Consider the following 14356-nt stretch of genomic DNA (forward strand, 5'->3'; position numbering starts at 1 on the left):
TTCTTTTTTATGGGAAGGGGGAGGGAGTGTGTTTATAGGAACTACCTTGTCCGTCTGTTTATCTATGGGTCACTCTGTCAGTGCAATTGTGTCCCATCCATATACCTTTCTTATGATGGAATATCAAAATCAGTCACTTCACACAAAAATTGTGTATGCACCTCACCTTAGAGTAAAATGTAAGTCTAAACCAAGGTCATTTGGGCAAGTTCAAGATCACTGGAAGGAAAAGTGCATAAATTCCCTGTGTATTTGTGTATAGAGGGGGTAGATACAAACATATCAGATAGTAGATACAAACAAATCAGATATGCTCTATTCCTGATTCCTTTTTTATGATCAACTGGTTAAATTACAACAAAAAGGTTAATATTAATTGGTTACATCTTGATATATGAAATAAAGTACTAAAATATATGCATGTTTTTTGAAATTTATTTTGTATAGATTGTGCCAGACAAACAAAGTATTCCATGTAAAGGCCTTGGAGAGCTGTGCTATGACATCTTTTACAGCTACTCCAAGGCCGATGAATGCTGCCTGCCCAGGACAGGATGCATGCAACAATTTTAACAATCAGTAATCAAGATATTTGAAAAAAAAATTATATAAGAGAGAGACAGACCTGTTGGGATGAGAACATCTACTTTTGTGGAAACTAAAATGAAAAGGAGACATTGTTTCAATCATCTGGATTGTTCATTGTTAATCTTTTTTAATTTCAGAGACACTTTCTTCACAAGAAGAGGTACTTCAACGATGGGGCTGCGGCATCTTTCTGGGCGGAATTTAGGTCCTTTTGGGAAGAAGTAAGTTATCAAAACACATTTTCAATTTTTCATGGAGTAACAATTAAATCATTATGATAATTGTTTTTAAAAACAGTTTATAGTTTGATTGTTTTAAAAAAAAATTGGTTAACTTCAAATTTAGAAATCATTTCTTTAAAGCAAAGATGCTCATAGATTTAAAAGAATTCCAAATAAAATATTGCAAAACTGTATTTGTTTTTAACATTTCAGATTGAAAAGGATGGAAGACCTCAGAAATGGGAAAGATTAGAAGAAATTGATAAGAGGAGAACTGAAAGGGCAAGAGGTAAAAACATATTTTTTTTAATTTATTAAAATCAATGTTTAAACCAATTCATTTAGAATATCCATTGATATATGTTTAATAAATTATAATGCTAAAGCTTAGCTCTTAGCTGACTTGAGCTTTCTTGGGCCAAATTATACCAAAATTTGTTTGGCATCTAATGTTGTCTCTGATAGAAATTTATATTTTCTTGTCCCTCTCAAACTTGTCTGTGCCACATCTTTTAAACTGGATGGAATAGGCTTTCAAACTTGGTCAGCTGGTTCATCATATGGAAAGGGATGTAAGAGTCATAAGTAGGTCACAATAGCCTCGTTTTGAAAAATACCTGGCATAGCGTTACCAAATACTGTCTGTGCTATATCTTTTAAACTGGATGGAGTAGGCTTTCAAACTTGGTCAGCTGGTTCATCATATAAAAAGGGATGTAAGAGTCATAAGTAGGTCATAATAGCCTCGTTTTTAAAAATACCTGGCATAGCGTTACCAAATACTGTCTGTGCTATATCTTTTAAACTGGATGGAGTAGGACTTTCAAACTTGGTCAACTGGTTCATCATATGGAAAGGGATGAAACAGTCATAAGTAGGTCACAATAGCCTCTTTTTGAAAAAAACCTGGCATAGCTTTACCAAATACTGTCTGTGCTATATCTTTTAAACTGGATGGTGTAGGACTTTCAAACTTGGTCAGCTGGTTCATCATATGTAAAGGGATGCAACAGTCATAAGTAGGTCACAATAGCCTCTTTTTGAAAAAAATTCTGGCATAGCGTTACCAAATACTGTCTGTGCTATATCTTTTAAACTGGATGGTGTAGGACTTTCAAACTTGGTCAGCTGGTTCATCATATGGAAAGGGATGTCACAGTCATAAGTAGGTCACAATAGCCTCGTTTTGAAAAATACCTGGCATAGCGTTACCAAATACTGTCTGTGCTCTATCTTTTAAACTGGATGGTGTAGGACTTTCAAACTTGGTCAGCTGGTTCATCATATAGAAAGGGATGCAACAGTCATAAGAAGGTCACAATAGCCTCGTTTTGAAAAATACCTGGCATAGCGTTACCAAATACTGTCTGTGCCATATCTTTTAAACTGGATGGAGTAGGACTTTCAAACTTGGTCAGCTGGTTCATCATATAGAAAGGGATGTAACAGTCATAAGTAGGTCACAATAGCCTCGTTTTGAAAAATACCTGGCATAGCGTTACCAAATACTGTCTGTGCTCTATCTTTTAAACTGGATGGTGTAGGACTTTCAAACTTGGTCAGCTGGTTCATCATATAGAAAGGGATGCAACAGTCATAAGAAGGTCACAATAGCCTCGTTTTGAAAAATACCTGGCATAGCGTTACCAAATACTGTCTGTGCCATATCTTTTAAACTGGATGGAGTAGGACTTTCAAACTTGGTCAGCTGGTTCATCATATAGAAAGGGATGTAACAGTCATAAGTAGGTCACAATAGCCTCGTTTTGAAAAATACCTGGCATAGCGTTACCAAATACTGTCTGTGCTATATCTTTTAAACTGGATGGTGTAGGACTTTCAAACTTGGTCAGGTGGTTCATCATATAGAAAGGAATGTAACAGTCATAAGTAGGTCACAATAGCCTCGTTTTGAAAAATACCTGGCATAGCGTTACCAAATACTGTCTGTGCCATATCTTTTAAACTGGATGGAGTAGGACTTTCAAACTTGGTCAACTGGTTCATCATATAGAAAGGGATGAAACAATCAAAAGTAGGTCACAATAGCCTCTTTTTGAAAAATACCTGGCATAGCGTTACCAAATCCTGTCTATGCTATATCTTTTAAACTGGATGGACTAGGACTTTCAAACTTGGTCAGCTGGTTCATCATATGGAAAGGGATGTAACAGTCATAAGTAGTTCACAATAGCCTCGTTTTGAGAAATACCTTGTGTAAGGTTGCCGAATAGTGTTCATGACAAAAATAAGGATTCGTGGCCTCATTTTTGAATGCTCAATACATATACTTAGGACTATATAAAAAAGATAACATTGTGTTAACACATTATGATAAAAAAAAATTTATCTTGCAGTCATGTTTTTTTTTTCAGAAAACTCTGGAAACACTGAAGAGTGACTGTTTAGTGTTACTGTAAAGAAAAATAAATCAGAATTTAAATTGTGAAAATTTGTTTTTCCTTCTTATTGTAATTTTAGATTAGCAGATGGTTTGACACATGATTACATGTAGTTCCATTGATGAGGAAGTAAAATAGTTATTTGAAGAGCCTAAAGCAGGGAGTTCAGGGATTTTAACAACTTGAACTGAAAGACAACAGAAACATTTGAAGACATTTAATCAAAGACCTGGATCATGTGTCTGCTACGTATACAGATGGGACTCGAATATTTTTATATATAGAATATATACATACATGTTGCATGTTATGAGAAACACATGAGATTCGAGTCACATTAAATATACATATAAAAGATATACATATGTTAAACGCACGTTATAATCCACGTATATGAAACGTATGGTATTTACCACGTACGTTAAAAGTAAGGTATCTACAACGTGTGTTAAACATACGTGTAACGTATGTACCACGTACGGTTTAAAACGTACGTTAAACACACGTGGTACTTAAATCACGTTAAACGTACGTGAGATCACGTACGTATCACACATGTTTAACGTATGTGATACGTACGTGGCACATTTTGCTGTGTACCATCCACCTTTGAAGCTGAGCTTTATTTTCTGTAAGGCTTAATGGTCCAGCATCTCCTTTTCATTAAAATATTGTTCTGCTTTTGTGCCTGGTTGTGGATATATGGATAAAAATGTATTATTTTCGCAGCAAATATCCCATTTTGAAACTTCTTTTCCACTTCTGTTGCATTATACTGTAGCATTACCATGTCTAGTTAGTGATCAGGTAACTATCTCACATAGTTTGAGTGGTCGAGCGCAAGGGATAACTTACACATTTATAAATTTAATAGCCTACCATATTATGCTACCTTTTTACTGCCATGGCGTTCCATGCTTTTTTAAATGATGGAACTTTTGTTAACTATATTTAAAATATTTGTTCTTTTGCTGATTTTTGTGTATAAGTGTTTTTATGTAAAATACTATTTGAATAAATATTCATGTTCATCTTCTATATAATACAAAAATGACCTGCGGTTAAGAGCAACAGTGGTTATATTAGCCCCGAGGGACAAAATATAGCCAGACGCGAAGCGGTGAACAATATATTCGTTCCGAGATTTTGGTCCTGGTACTAAAAGTTCAGTCAATTTTATCAACTTTTTATATTCTTATTAAATAAAATATTTCATGTAATACATTTTCATCTCATATCAGTCATCAATGATCTCATTTGGAATCTTTTTAATAAAACCAGCAATCATATTGAAAGATCAAATTTAACTATTCATTAAGGGTCCAAATTTAATCAAAATTAATAAATTTTGTTCAATTTTGAATTATCATCAAAAGTAATATTGTATGAAAAAAATAAACCCTGGGATTTAACAGATAATCTATTTTGCAGTAATTTTTTAAATGGCGGCCATTTTAATATTTTTTTTTTCATTTGGATGTTAGAACGTCTAAAGCATCCCCAAACTATCAACTGTGTAAAATTTGAACTCATAAAATCAAAAAAGTTATTCTTTTGAACAAAGTAATAAAACGATAAGCTATATGGCTGCCATCCTGAAAATTGCGACCATATTGATTTTTGAGAGTTGGTCCATTGTTAATTATGTTTAGTACACTGAAATATACCACCATGCAAAAGTTGGTGCTTTCTTCATTTAGTGAGCAATTTTGCACCAATCAGCTGGACTATATATATGAAGGAGATACCACTCGCGATTATGACACCTTTTAAGAAAGTGTCTTTGAAACATACTCATAGCTTTGAATCATGTAATAATGTGAACCAGTTTGATATTGTTAAGTTTTAATGCATACTGACTATTTTCCTACATGTAGGTTTGAATTCAGATTTTAAAATAACAATAGAACAGCCTCATCCTCTGTTATTTTACAAAATTCTTAATATAACTAACTGAAATTAGTTGATGCAACATTGCATTAAAGGGGCATGGTCACGATTTTGGTCAAATTTTGTTTTTATGTTTTTAATATTTACAATGCTTTAGTACCTAAATTTTAAAACTGGAATTTTCAATTCAATATTCAAAATGTAAAAAAAAGCTTTTTTTACATAGCAAAGAAATGTAAGGTCTGTAACTCGCTTAAAACCCAACAAATGAAAGTCAGATTTTGTTCGCCTATTAAAAATGCCTTAATTAAGCACTGTAAACATTAAAATCAAAAAACTAATTTATGACCAAAATCGCGACCATACCCCTTTAAATATATATTTATACCCGCACTTTCTAAAGAAAGTTCGGGTATATTGTTGTTACCCTGTTCCGTCCGTCCGTCCGTCCGTCCGTCTGTCTGTCTGTCCGTCTGTCCGTCTGTCCGTCCGTCTGTCACGTTTTACTTTCTCAAACTGCTCTTACATCTTATAAACCAGCAAACTGAACTCTTGGAGTTTGATTTGGGGTATCATGTTGTTTTGTAAAAAGGTTTCAAAAATTCTCTGTTAGTCCTGGGGGTCAAATAATTGGTAAAAAATGACGTTTTTTCACAAAAAATCTTCTTCCTCGAACTCCTCCTACATTTTCAACAGTAGACAAATCATCGTTTGGAATATGTTTTAGGGTATCCTATAGATGCGCAATAAGGTTTCGGAATTTTCAATTTTGTCCTGGGGGTCATTTAATGGCTGAAAAATGACGTGTTTTTTTTTTACAAAAGAACTGGTTTCAAAAACGTCATTTTTTTATGGCAGTAGCCAAATGATCTTCTAGAATATGATTGGGGGTGTCATATTGAGGCGTGATCAGGTTCCAGAATTTTTTTTTTAATTAAGGGGATCAGTAGGCAACAAAAAATGACGTTTTTTGGCCAAAAAAATATGGTTCCCAGAACTCCTCTTACAACTTTTGGAGTAGTTACGTCATCTCTTAGGATATAATTGGGGCTGTCCTATAGATGTGCAATAAGGTTTTAAAAAATTATATTTCATCCAGGGAGTCAAATAGTAATTAATTTAGTTTATTAATAAAAAACAAAACATTGATCCAAGAGCTCCTCTTATGATTTAATGGATAAACAATCATATCTTGAGATATGATAGGGACTGTTATATAGATGTGCAGTAAGGTTTTAAAAATTTAAATTTCATCCAGGGAGTCAAAAAGTAGCAGAAATTTGACGTTTATCACTTCAAAAAAACATAGATTCTAGAAATCCTTTTATGATTTAATGGATAGACACATCATATCTTGGGATATGATAGGAACTGTTCCATAGATGTGCATTACGGTTTTGAAAAATTAAATTTAACCCTGAGGCCCATTACCTACCGGTACATACCTTTTGATGCCCTTTAAGGATCAAGAATATATATGGTTAAGGGGTGGGGATCTCAACCGTTTTCGAGATATTCGTGCACTTCCTGTTCAAGGGGGGTCATGACCACCCCCAGGGCCCATGACCGACATACCGTTTGATGCCCCTTGACACAAGGAACAAGAATATATATGGTTTAAGGGTGGGGATCTCAACTGTTTTGAAGATATTAAGGGAATTGCTGTTTGAGGGGGTCAGGACCACCCACAGGGCCCATGACCTACATAACATTTGATGCCCCTTGACATCAGAAACATGAATATATATGGTTTAGGGGTCATGATTATAACAGTTTCTGAGATATATAGTAATTTCAAATTCCTGGGGGGTGGGGATGACCCCAGGGGTCAGATCTAATAAACCCTATATATTGCCAGTAACAGCCAATATATGATTATGAAAACCCTATATTATTATCTTTGTCCGTTTTCAAGTTACCATTTACAATAGAGTCTACGATTCTTCCTACAAGGTTCAATGTTAGACCCCACACCCTTTTGACACCCCCCTCCCCCGAAAAGTGGTTGTCTAACCCAAAATGAGAAAAATCAAACCAGGGTGCCAACTAGATATGCAGGCCTATCATATCCTAGAGTTTTGTACAATTCTGTTCAGCCATCTCTTAGAAACAAGTTCAGAGCAGGAAAGAAGAAAAAGAAGATGAAGAATAATAATACATGTATTAAGAACCGTACAAAAACAATAAGTCTTCAAATTTCATTCGGGAGACTTAATAATAAAGATTAAATAGAGATAGGATCATCAAACATCAATAATTTAAAGATAATTGACAATTTCTAATTCTAAGGGGGTCAGGATGACCCCTTAGTGTCATGACTTACATGCCATAATGAATTGATGCGCCTGCATGACCTAAGGAGGAATAATATCTTTGGATTAATTAAGGTGGGGATGGTTTTTATGATATTTAATAATTTTAGGAAGAGCACTTGGGATCATGACCTACATACCATCTTAAATGCCTTGAACAAAGAAACAATAATATAATATGTACATGATATATGATTCAATTTAAGAACACAGATATAGATCAATCATCTGTTTTGTAAAACTTCCTATGTATATATAGTATGGCTTAGTCTTATTTTAAATTACATTAAAAAATTGTTAAATATATGAATTGGAACCCCCACTCCCAATCAAACTCAAAAATAAACTGTCCCCCCCCCCTTCCTTGTCGAATGATCTATTAAAATCAAAATATAATTTGGGTGTCTAAAAACTTACATAAACTGGTAAAAAATGATATTCTTAAAAAAATTATATTACACCTTGCATAATTGACAAATGATCTATTGAGATATGATCAGAGGTCATATTTCTACCTTGGGATCAATAAGTAGTATTCATTGACAAGTTAAAATTAATAATAATAAATTATTCAAATTATAAATGTTTATATCCACATCCACCCCCCCCCCCCCCACCCTAATCTAATCTGGTTAAAAAGATTCAGTCTCCTTAATACATTCTTACATGTGTACAGTAGCAAATTTTAAATCATTTCTTGATTGCTTTTTCTCTTGTGATTAACATTTTGGAAATTGCTTAATTCAATTTTTAAGATTTATAAACAAAATGTTATATGCATCACTTCCATGTGTATTCGCCTATTTTGGGCAATTGTAAAGTCTCCTAAACAAAGCAGTGACATATCATTAGGCTAGGAATTACCCACATGGATCAAACACTACTGTATAACATATGAATAAGATAAAATACATTATTATGGGGGTTGGGGGGTTAAAGACAACACCTGGGGGTCATTAATGTACTTTACACCATTTGATGCATCATGCATGCATAATGACATTAGAAGATATTTTGTATTTTCCTGTTTCGTGGGGTCAGAACAGTCCCATAAGGTCATGACCTACATTGTATTTGATGCATTATAATACATTAGGAAAGAAATACTCCTTCCTTTCTATTATAACTCATATAAAAATGATAAGTGTCTACACCTACTTACATGTAATACACAAATTTAATAATTGTTTATACAGGGTCAATATGGGGTCAACTCAATAGTGCTGCATGATCATGCAGTCTAGTCTGCTGACAAATGAAAAAAATAACTTTTGCAACTAAAATGACAGAAACTTTACAAATGCGATAGGATAGGTAACACAAACAATGACCCAGTGTTTGTGTAAATTGTGACTAAGGACTTTTCTTTAGAATGCATTGATGTTTATAATACATATGTTGCTAATGTACTCTCCTTACAGACACTTGTGATGGTGTTCATGTTCTTACACATGTAAAGTTACAACACATGTATATATATATTGCCAGTTATGCCACTAAGTTCAGTCATGGTTACAGTAAGGTATCATGTGCACCAGTAGTTTATATGTAAATGTATGGTTGTTTGACAAGTTGGATAAATGTGTGGTATGACTGTAGTCAAATGCTAGTCATTTTTTTTAAACGTTGGAACCACTGTATGAAAATCCTAGTATCTACTACTTAACATTTTGTTAAGGAACACTAATGCTTGGCCAGCTGTGTGTGAAAATTGTTGCTTCATTTTGAAATATATGTAGGTTTTTGGATCATAACTATACTTATAGTATAGACAAACATATAGTCGAGTACGGTCAAGTGGTTATCAATGTTGTTCGAAACCAATAGGTTTAATCATGTATACTTACTTTAATGTCATACATTGGTATTGACATCCTGGGTTTTCTTATCTAGTCAAGTTGTCTTTTTTTTTTTTTTTTGTAAAATGTCGGGTCGACATTTGTCGTTCAGGGGGAGAGTGTTAGCATAGGATAAGGGGGGTACCATTTTTTTATGTACAAGCAAAGAGAGGTAACTCCAATTTATGGTTACGCTTTGACTGGTCCTCTGTTATTGGAACTCTTTTACATTAGAAGTCAGTATCTGGTACCCAACCAAATAAACGAATTTATTTCTATCTTCACTCTTCTTTCCAGGTAATTATTACATATTTTGAGACTTGTAATGTATTTGTAATGTTGCAGAAGTATATCTAAGATCCAGCGTATAATGTTTATATTCATCTTTTGTGGTATCACACAATAATATTGTTTAATTGGGGTGTTACTGGGTTTGGCCAAGCACATGTGCGGCGCATGTTCCCGCCATTGGTATTTTTGGTGTTTTTATCATTTTCAACTGGAATTTAGACTTATTACTTATCTGTCAAATAGAGAATAACATTCTTTATATATTCATTCATGTTCATGAGATTGTTACATACCTAAAATGCTGTAGAAATGATTTTTGGGAAATTACCGTATTTACCCTTATAAGCCACAGGATACTTAAATGTTGAGTTGTGAATTACCGTAGTTACTCTTATGTAAGTACTGTTTACATTAGAAGTCAGTATCTGGTACCCAACCAAATAAACGAATTTATTTCTATCTTCACTCTTCTTTCCAGGTAAAGTGGCAATAGTTACACATTTCATAAATGATGCCCTATAAAGGGCGACTCGATCAAGATTTTCACCAGCATCTTGGTTCTGTTAATATAGCTGCCACTCGTGTTCTCTTACAAGGTGATTTTTCAAATGTCCAAGTGTCTTGTAAGGTCGCCGACATTCAACACATGAGTATTTTCCTTCACCTGCATCAAACATGTCCTTGATTTGCTGCTCCTGCATATCAAGTTCTTCAGAAGTGTGTTCCAAGGTGTGCAAATCTAAGGGGAAAAAATTGATTAATTACAAACCATGTCACTTTATATCAATTCCTATTACCGTAAAAGATTACATGCATTACATCATACAGGATTCTAATTCTTCACTTTATAGAAAAAGCATGTACCATATATATACATACCATTTTCCAGATTGATATACTTCCTCTGTATTTCTGAAGCAATATTTGCAATGAATTGCACCTTGTCTTCAGATGAGACTGCCTCAAAGAGAACCTGATTGGACTTTGGTTCAGATCCGATGTCTCCCATGCCCAAATGATGTATGCAAGCTCCCACTATGAAAGCATCAAAGCAATCGTCAATGAAAGCTGAGTGGGCCTTAAGAACAAACATAAGATCCTCATAGTGTCTTGAGTTTTTAAATATTACAAAAAGATAATGAGAAAGAAATTGAATTGCTTTCAGAAAATTGATTAGTTAAAATCAATGAAACAGGATGATATTCATCTGAAGTTGAAGAGTACACGCAATTGTAATTGAAGCTTGGTATATTTTGACTGAGATTTTTATTTGAAATCTAAAGTCATGGATACATACAGATTTTTTGTTAATAACTTTCAATAACAAATTTGAGATGAAATATTCCAATGAACGTGATGAAAGCTAATTTTAAAAAAATAATTTTAAATAATTGTAATACATGTACTAATATATGTAGTAGCCAATTGGTTTACCTGTAGCTATCAAAAACTCTGTCTGATCCCTGGACATCAACTCTGTGAATACTGTTTCTAAGTTGGGAAAGAGTTCCACGGTCATTTGTAGATCAGGGATGTGTTTTTTCCACGGAAAATTTCCGCGAATTTTAAAATCAATATGATCATTTTTGAGATCAATGCAAATCCGATGAGAAAATGTGGGGGGGGGGGGGTAGAGGTACTAAATCTTTCAAGATCACAAGATTATCATTTTGATTGATAGTGATAATTATCAGTATACTAAAAAAATTTGGTGATGTATTAAATAAATATCAACATCAAAAATTGAATGTTATATCATATCAAGATTAATGCCCCGGGAAAGGCAAAGTGCACATTGTGTACTAAAATCCTATCATACGGCTCGAAGGGAAAGAGTGCTTTGCTTGAACATTGTAACTCGAGAGTCACATGAAATGTGCGAGGAGTGTTATGACGAACTTCACGCTACCAGGGGTTCAAAATTTATCGAAATCTTCAGACACCAAACCACTACACTACCCCAAGCTATTCCCTTACCAGATAGGATGGCCAATGCAGAGGTGAGTAAATTAAAAATAATATTGTGCTTACTAGTGCAGAGAGACATGCTTCTTTAGGATAAGGGGGGCTGCCCAATCTCTCTATTTAATTTGAATAGTATTTTACATTACATGGCAAGTGTTTAGATGCCAGTGACAACTTTTTAAAATGCCTAACCAAAAGCTCTGGGTTCTCGTTGCAGGAAACCAGGCTATTGTGTTGGGGACACTGGCTGAGCAATCGCTTCCCATGACCATGGCTCCTGTCCTTATCAACTTAACTAAAGAACTTGCAAAAGATAGGAAAGCTTTGCAAAATCTAAGCATTGATAGGACTAGTGCATCATACAAGATGACCCATGGTTTAGCTACGACTATCCGTGAACGGACCTTGGAAACACTACGTACCAGTCCATTTTCATTAAATACCGATGAGGCTACATCAAACAACAACAAGCATGTATTAGCAGTTTTGGTGAGTTACTTCCTTGAATATGAGGGACGGATAGTCTTGGAACATTTAACTTCAATTGAACTTGTTACTTTGGATACATCATCTTTGTAGGAGGCATTAGATGAAGTATTTAACTCCAACGGTATTCCATGGGTTAATGTTGTTACTATTCTCATGGATTCATGTGCAGTAATGAGAGGTTGCAAAAATGGATTGGAGAAAAAAATCAGAGACTCAAGAGCCCCAGGTCTTTTAGACATAGCTGGTGACATTTGTCACCACTTGCATAATGCAAGCAAAAAGTTGTGTGCTCCATTTGATTACTGGGTGGAGTCCCTCTTTACAGATCTCCACACAGACCATCGCTGGTCTGTAGACTTGAGAGATAAACTTGCTGAGGTCTGTGAAATTCTAGGGATAAAGTTTACAACACCAGAGAGATTTGTAAGTCATAGATGGATGACTTGTTATGATATTGCTGCTGGCACACTACGGCTTTGGGATGCATATTATGTCTTCTATTTTGGATTTCTGAAGTTGGAAGATAGAAAAATTTACAAGCCAGTTATCAGAAAAATTTTAAATGACAGGAAAGTAAGTGAACCTGCAAAAGCAAAACTAGATAGTGTCCACAACTACCTGAAGAAAAAGTCCATGACAAGTGATGGAAAGATGAGAAAAACAAGGATTTTTGAAAAGGTAGTTTATTTTCTATTGAAAAGATATAGTATCATGGAAATTAATATGTATGATAATGTCTGAATGTACATGATATATAGTTACAAAATTTGCTTTTGTTGCTGGTGTTGCTTTTCTACACTTCTGTTTTCCCAATATTAAAGGAGTATGTTATGATGTTCCAAACAAAACAGCCCATGGCCCATCGGCTTTATGACAAACAGCTGGAATTATTCAAGGTTTTCATAACGTACTTCCTGAAACCAGAAGCTTTTACAAGAAGATCTGGAAAGCAGATGAAAGCTGTTGAGATTGAGGAAAAAAAATTTCTCTCCAAAGAAGATATGTTTTTGGGTGGAAAAACAAGAAAGTTGATTTCATCAATGCCAAAGAAAGACTCTATTACTGAAATGTTTTTGGGTAAAGTGGCATCTGGCTATAAATGCCGTGGCATATATCTACAGAACAAATTACCACTGGATAATAAAGTACTTAGGAGTTTGAGTATATTAGACCCAGATGCAAGACAACATAGCTCTTTCTTAAAAGCTCTGAAAACTCTTGGTAATATAATTCCAGCTAGACTCACAGAGGAAGAAGAGGACTGCCTAGAAGCAGAAATACACAGGTATCTCAAGTTAATACCTTTGATGTATATTAATTCCTTAATTTTTTTTATATGATAGACCCTCTATATATACATTGCACTCTTACAGATTTCAAGCTGATGACTCTGCCTCATGAAACAGAAAGAGTGGATTCCTGGTGGGGGATTATAAAAAAAATCTGGCCAGTATCCTGCCTTATCAAAAGTAGCCATAGCTGCCTGCACCATCTTCCATGGACCCATGGTGGAATCATCTTTTAACACAATGGGAGATATTATGGATCCAAAGTCTTCCAACATGGCAGTTGAGACATATAATTCAATTCAAACTGTCAAATACTTCATTAAATCAAGGGAAACAACAGCAACAAAACTATTTAGGAGAGATGATTTTTTGTATGGACCAGTTGACAGACAGCTGACAAGAAACATGATGAAATCTAGTTCAACTTACAGGGAGGGGCTGAAGAAAAGAAATCATGATGAAATGGAAAGGATTAATAAGTTGCAAGTGAAAAGTACAAGTGAAATGGACTCAAAGAAAAAACCTAAACTAACACTCCAAGCAGAAGCAGAAAAAGATCTGCAAGCCCATGTCAAGAAGCAGGCCAATCAAGCAAGATTACGAATTCTAAAGGCTCTGGTGGAAAAAAGAAAATCAAAACAATAATTTGTCAATTGAAGTTGTATTTTAATAAATCAAGGATTTAAATGTTAATTTAGTTTCATTTTTCTTGTTCAAAAAATGGTTCTCAGATATCTCTAGAAATAAAATTTTAAGCTCTAAAATATGTGAAATCCCAGGAGCTTCCGGGGGCCTTCCCCCCCCCCCCGGGCCCCCCAGCAGGGCGTTGCCCAGACCCCCGACTGATTTCATTTCCTCCTCTTTCTTCCTCTACCAATCACATCCCTGCTGTTTTGAGATTGTTCGTTGTTTTTTTTTTTCAAATCGGCTCGTACTTCAACTGGTCGAAGATACTGACACTGAACTTCTTCCATCCCCATCAAAGCTTTCAACAACTGAAATATTATAGCGAATTAAATTGAAGCTTTAAATAGGGGTTAACTCCAGAAAAGTGTCTACGTAATGTTTCGA

At 34.6% G+C, this 14356-nt stretch overlaps 1 protein-coding gene and 1 pseudogene across 1 annotated transcript; one reads left to right on the top strand and one right to left on the bottom strand.

Moving 5' to 3' along the window:
• Positions 1–10047: 10047 nt before the first annotated feature.
• LOC128172776 (uncharacterized) lies at positions 10048–10760 on the bottom strand. The gene is made up of 2 exons (XM_052838526.1): positions 10422–10760; positions 10048–10281 (listed from the first exon to the last, which is right to left on the bottom strand). Exons 1-2 carry the CDS (start codon positions 10633–10635, stop codon positions 10106–10108), a joined length of 390 nt encoding a protein of 129 aa, XP_052694486.1. The 5' UTR covers positions 10636–10760; the 3' UTR covers positions 10048–10105.
• Positions 10761–11743: 983 nt separating this feature from the next.
• LOC128172703 (uncharacterized) lies at positions 11744–13988 on the top strand (annotated as a pseudogene).
• The last annotated feature ends 368 nt before the right edge of the window (positions 13989–14356 follow it).

Source organism: Crassostrea angulata, chromosome 2 (genome assembly GCF_025612915.1).
Source record: "Crassostrea angulata isolate pt1a10 chromosome 2, ASM2561291v2, whole genome shotgun sequence".
NCBI lineage: Eukaryota > Metazoa > Mollusca > Bivalvia > Ostreida > Ostreidae > Magallana > Magallana angulata.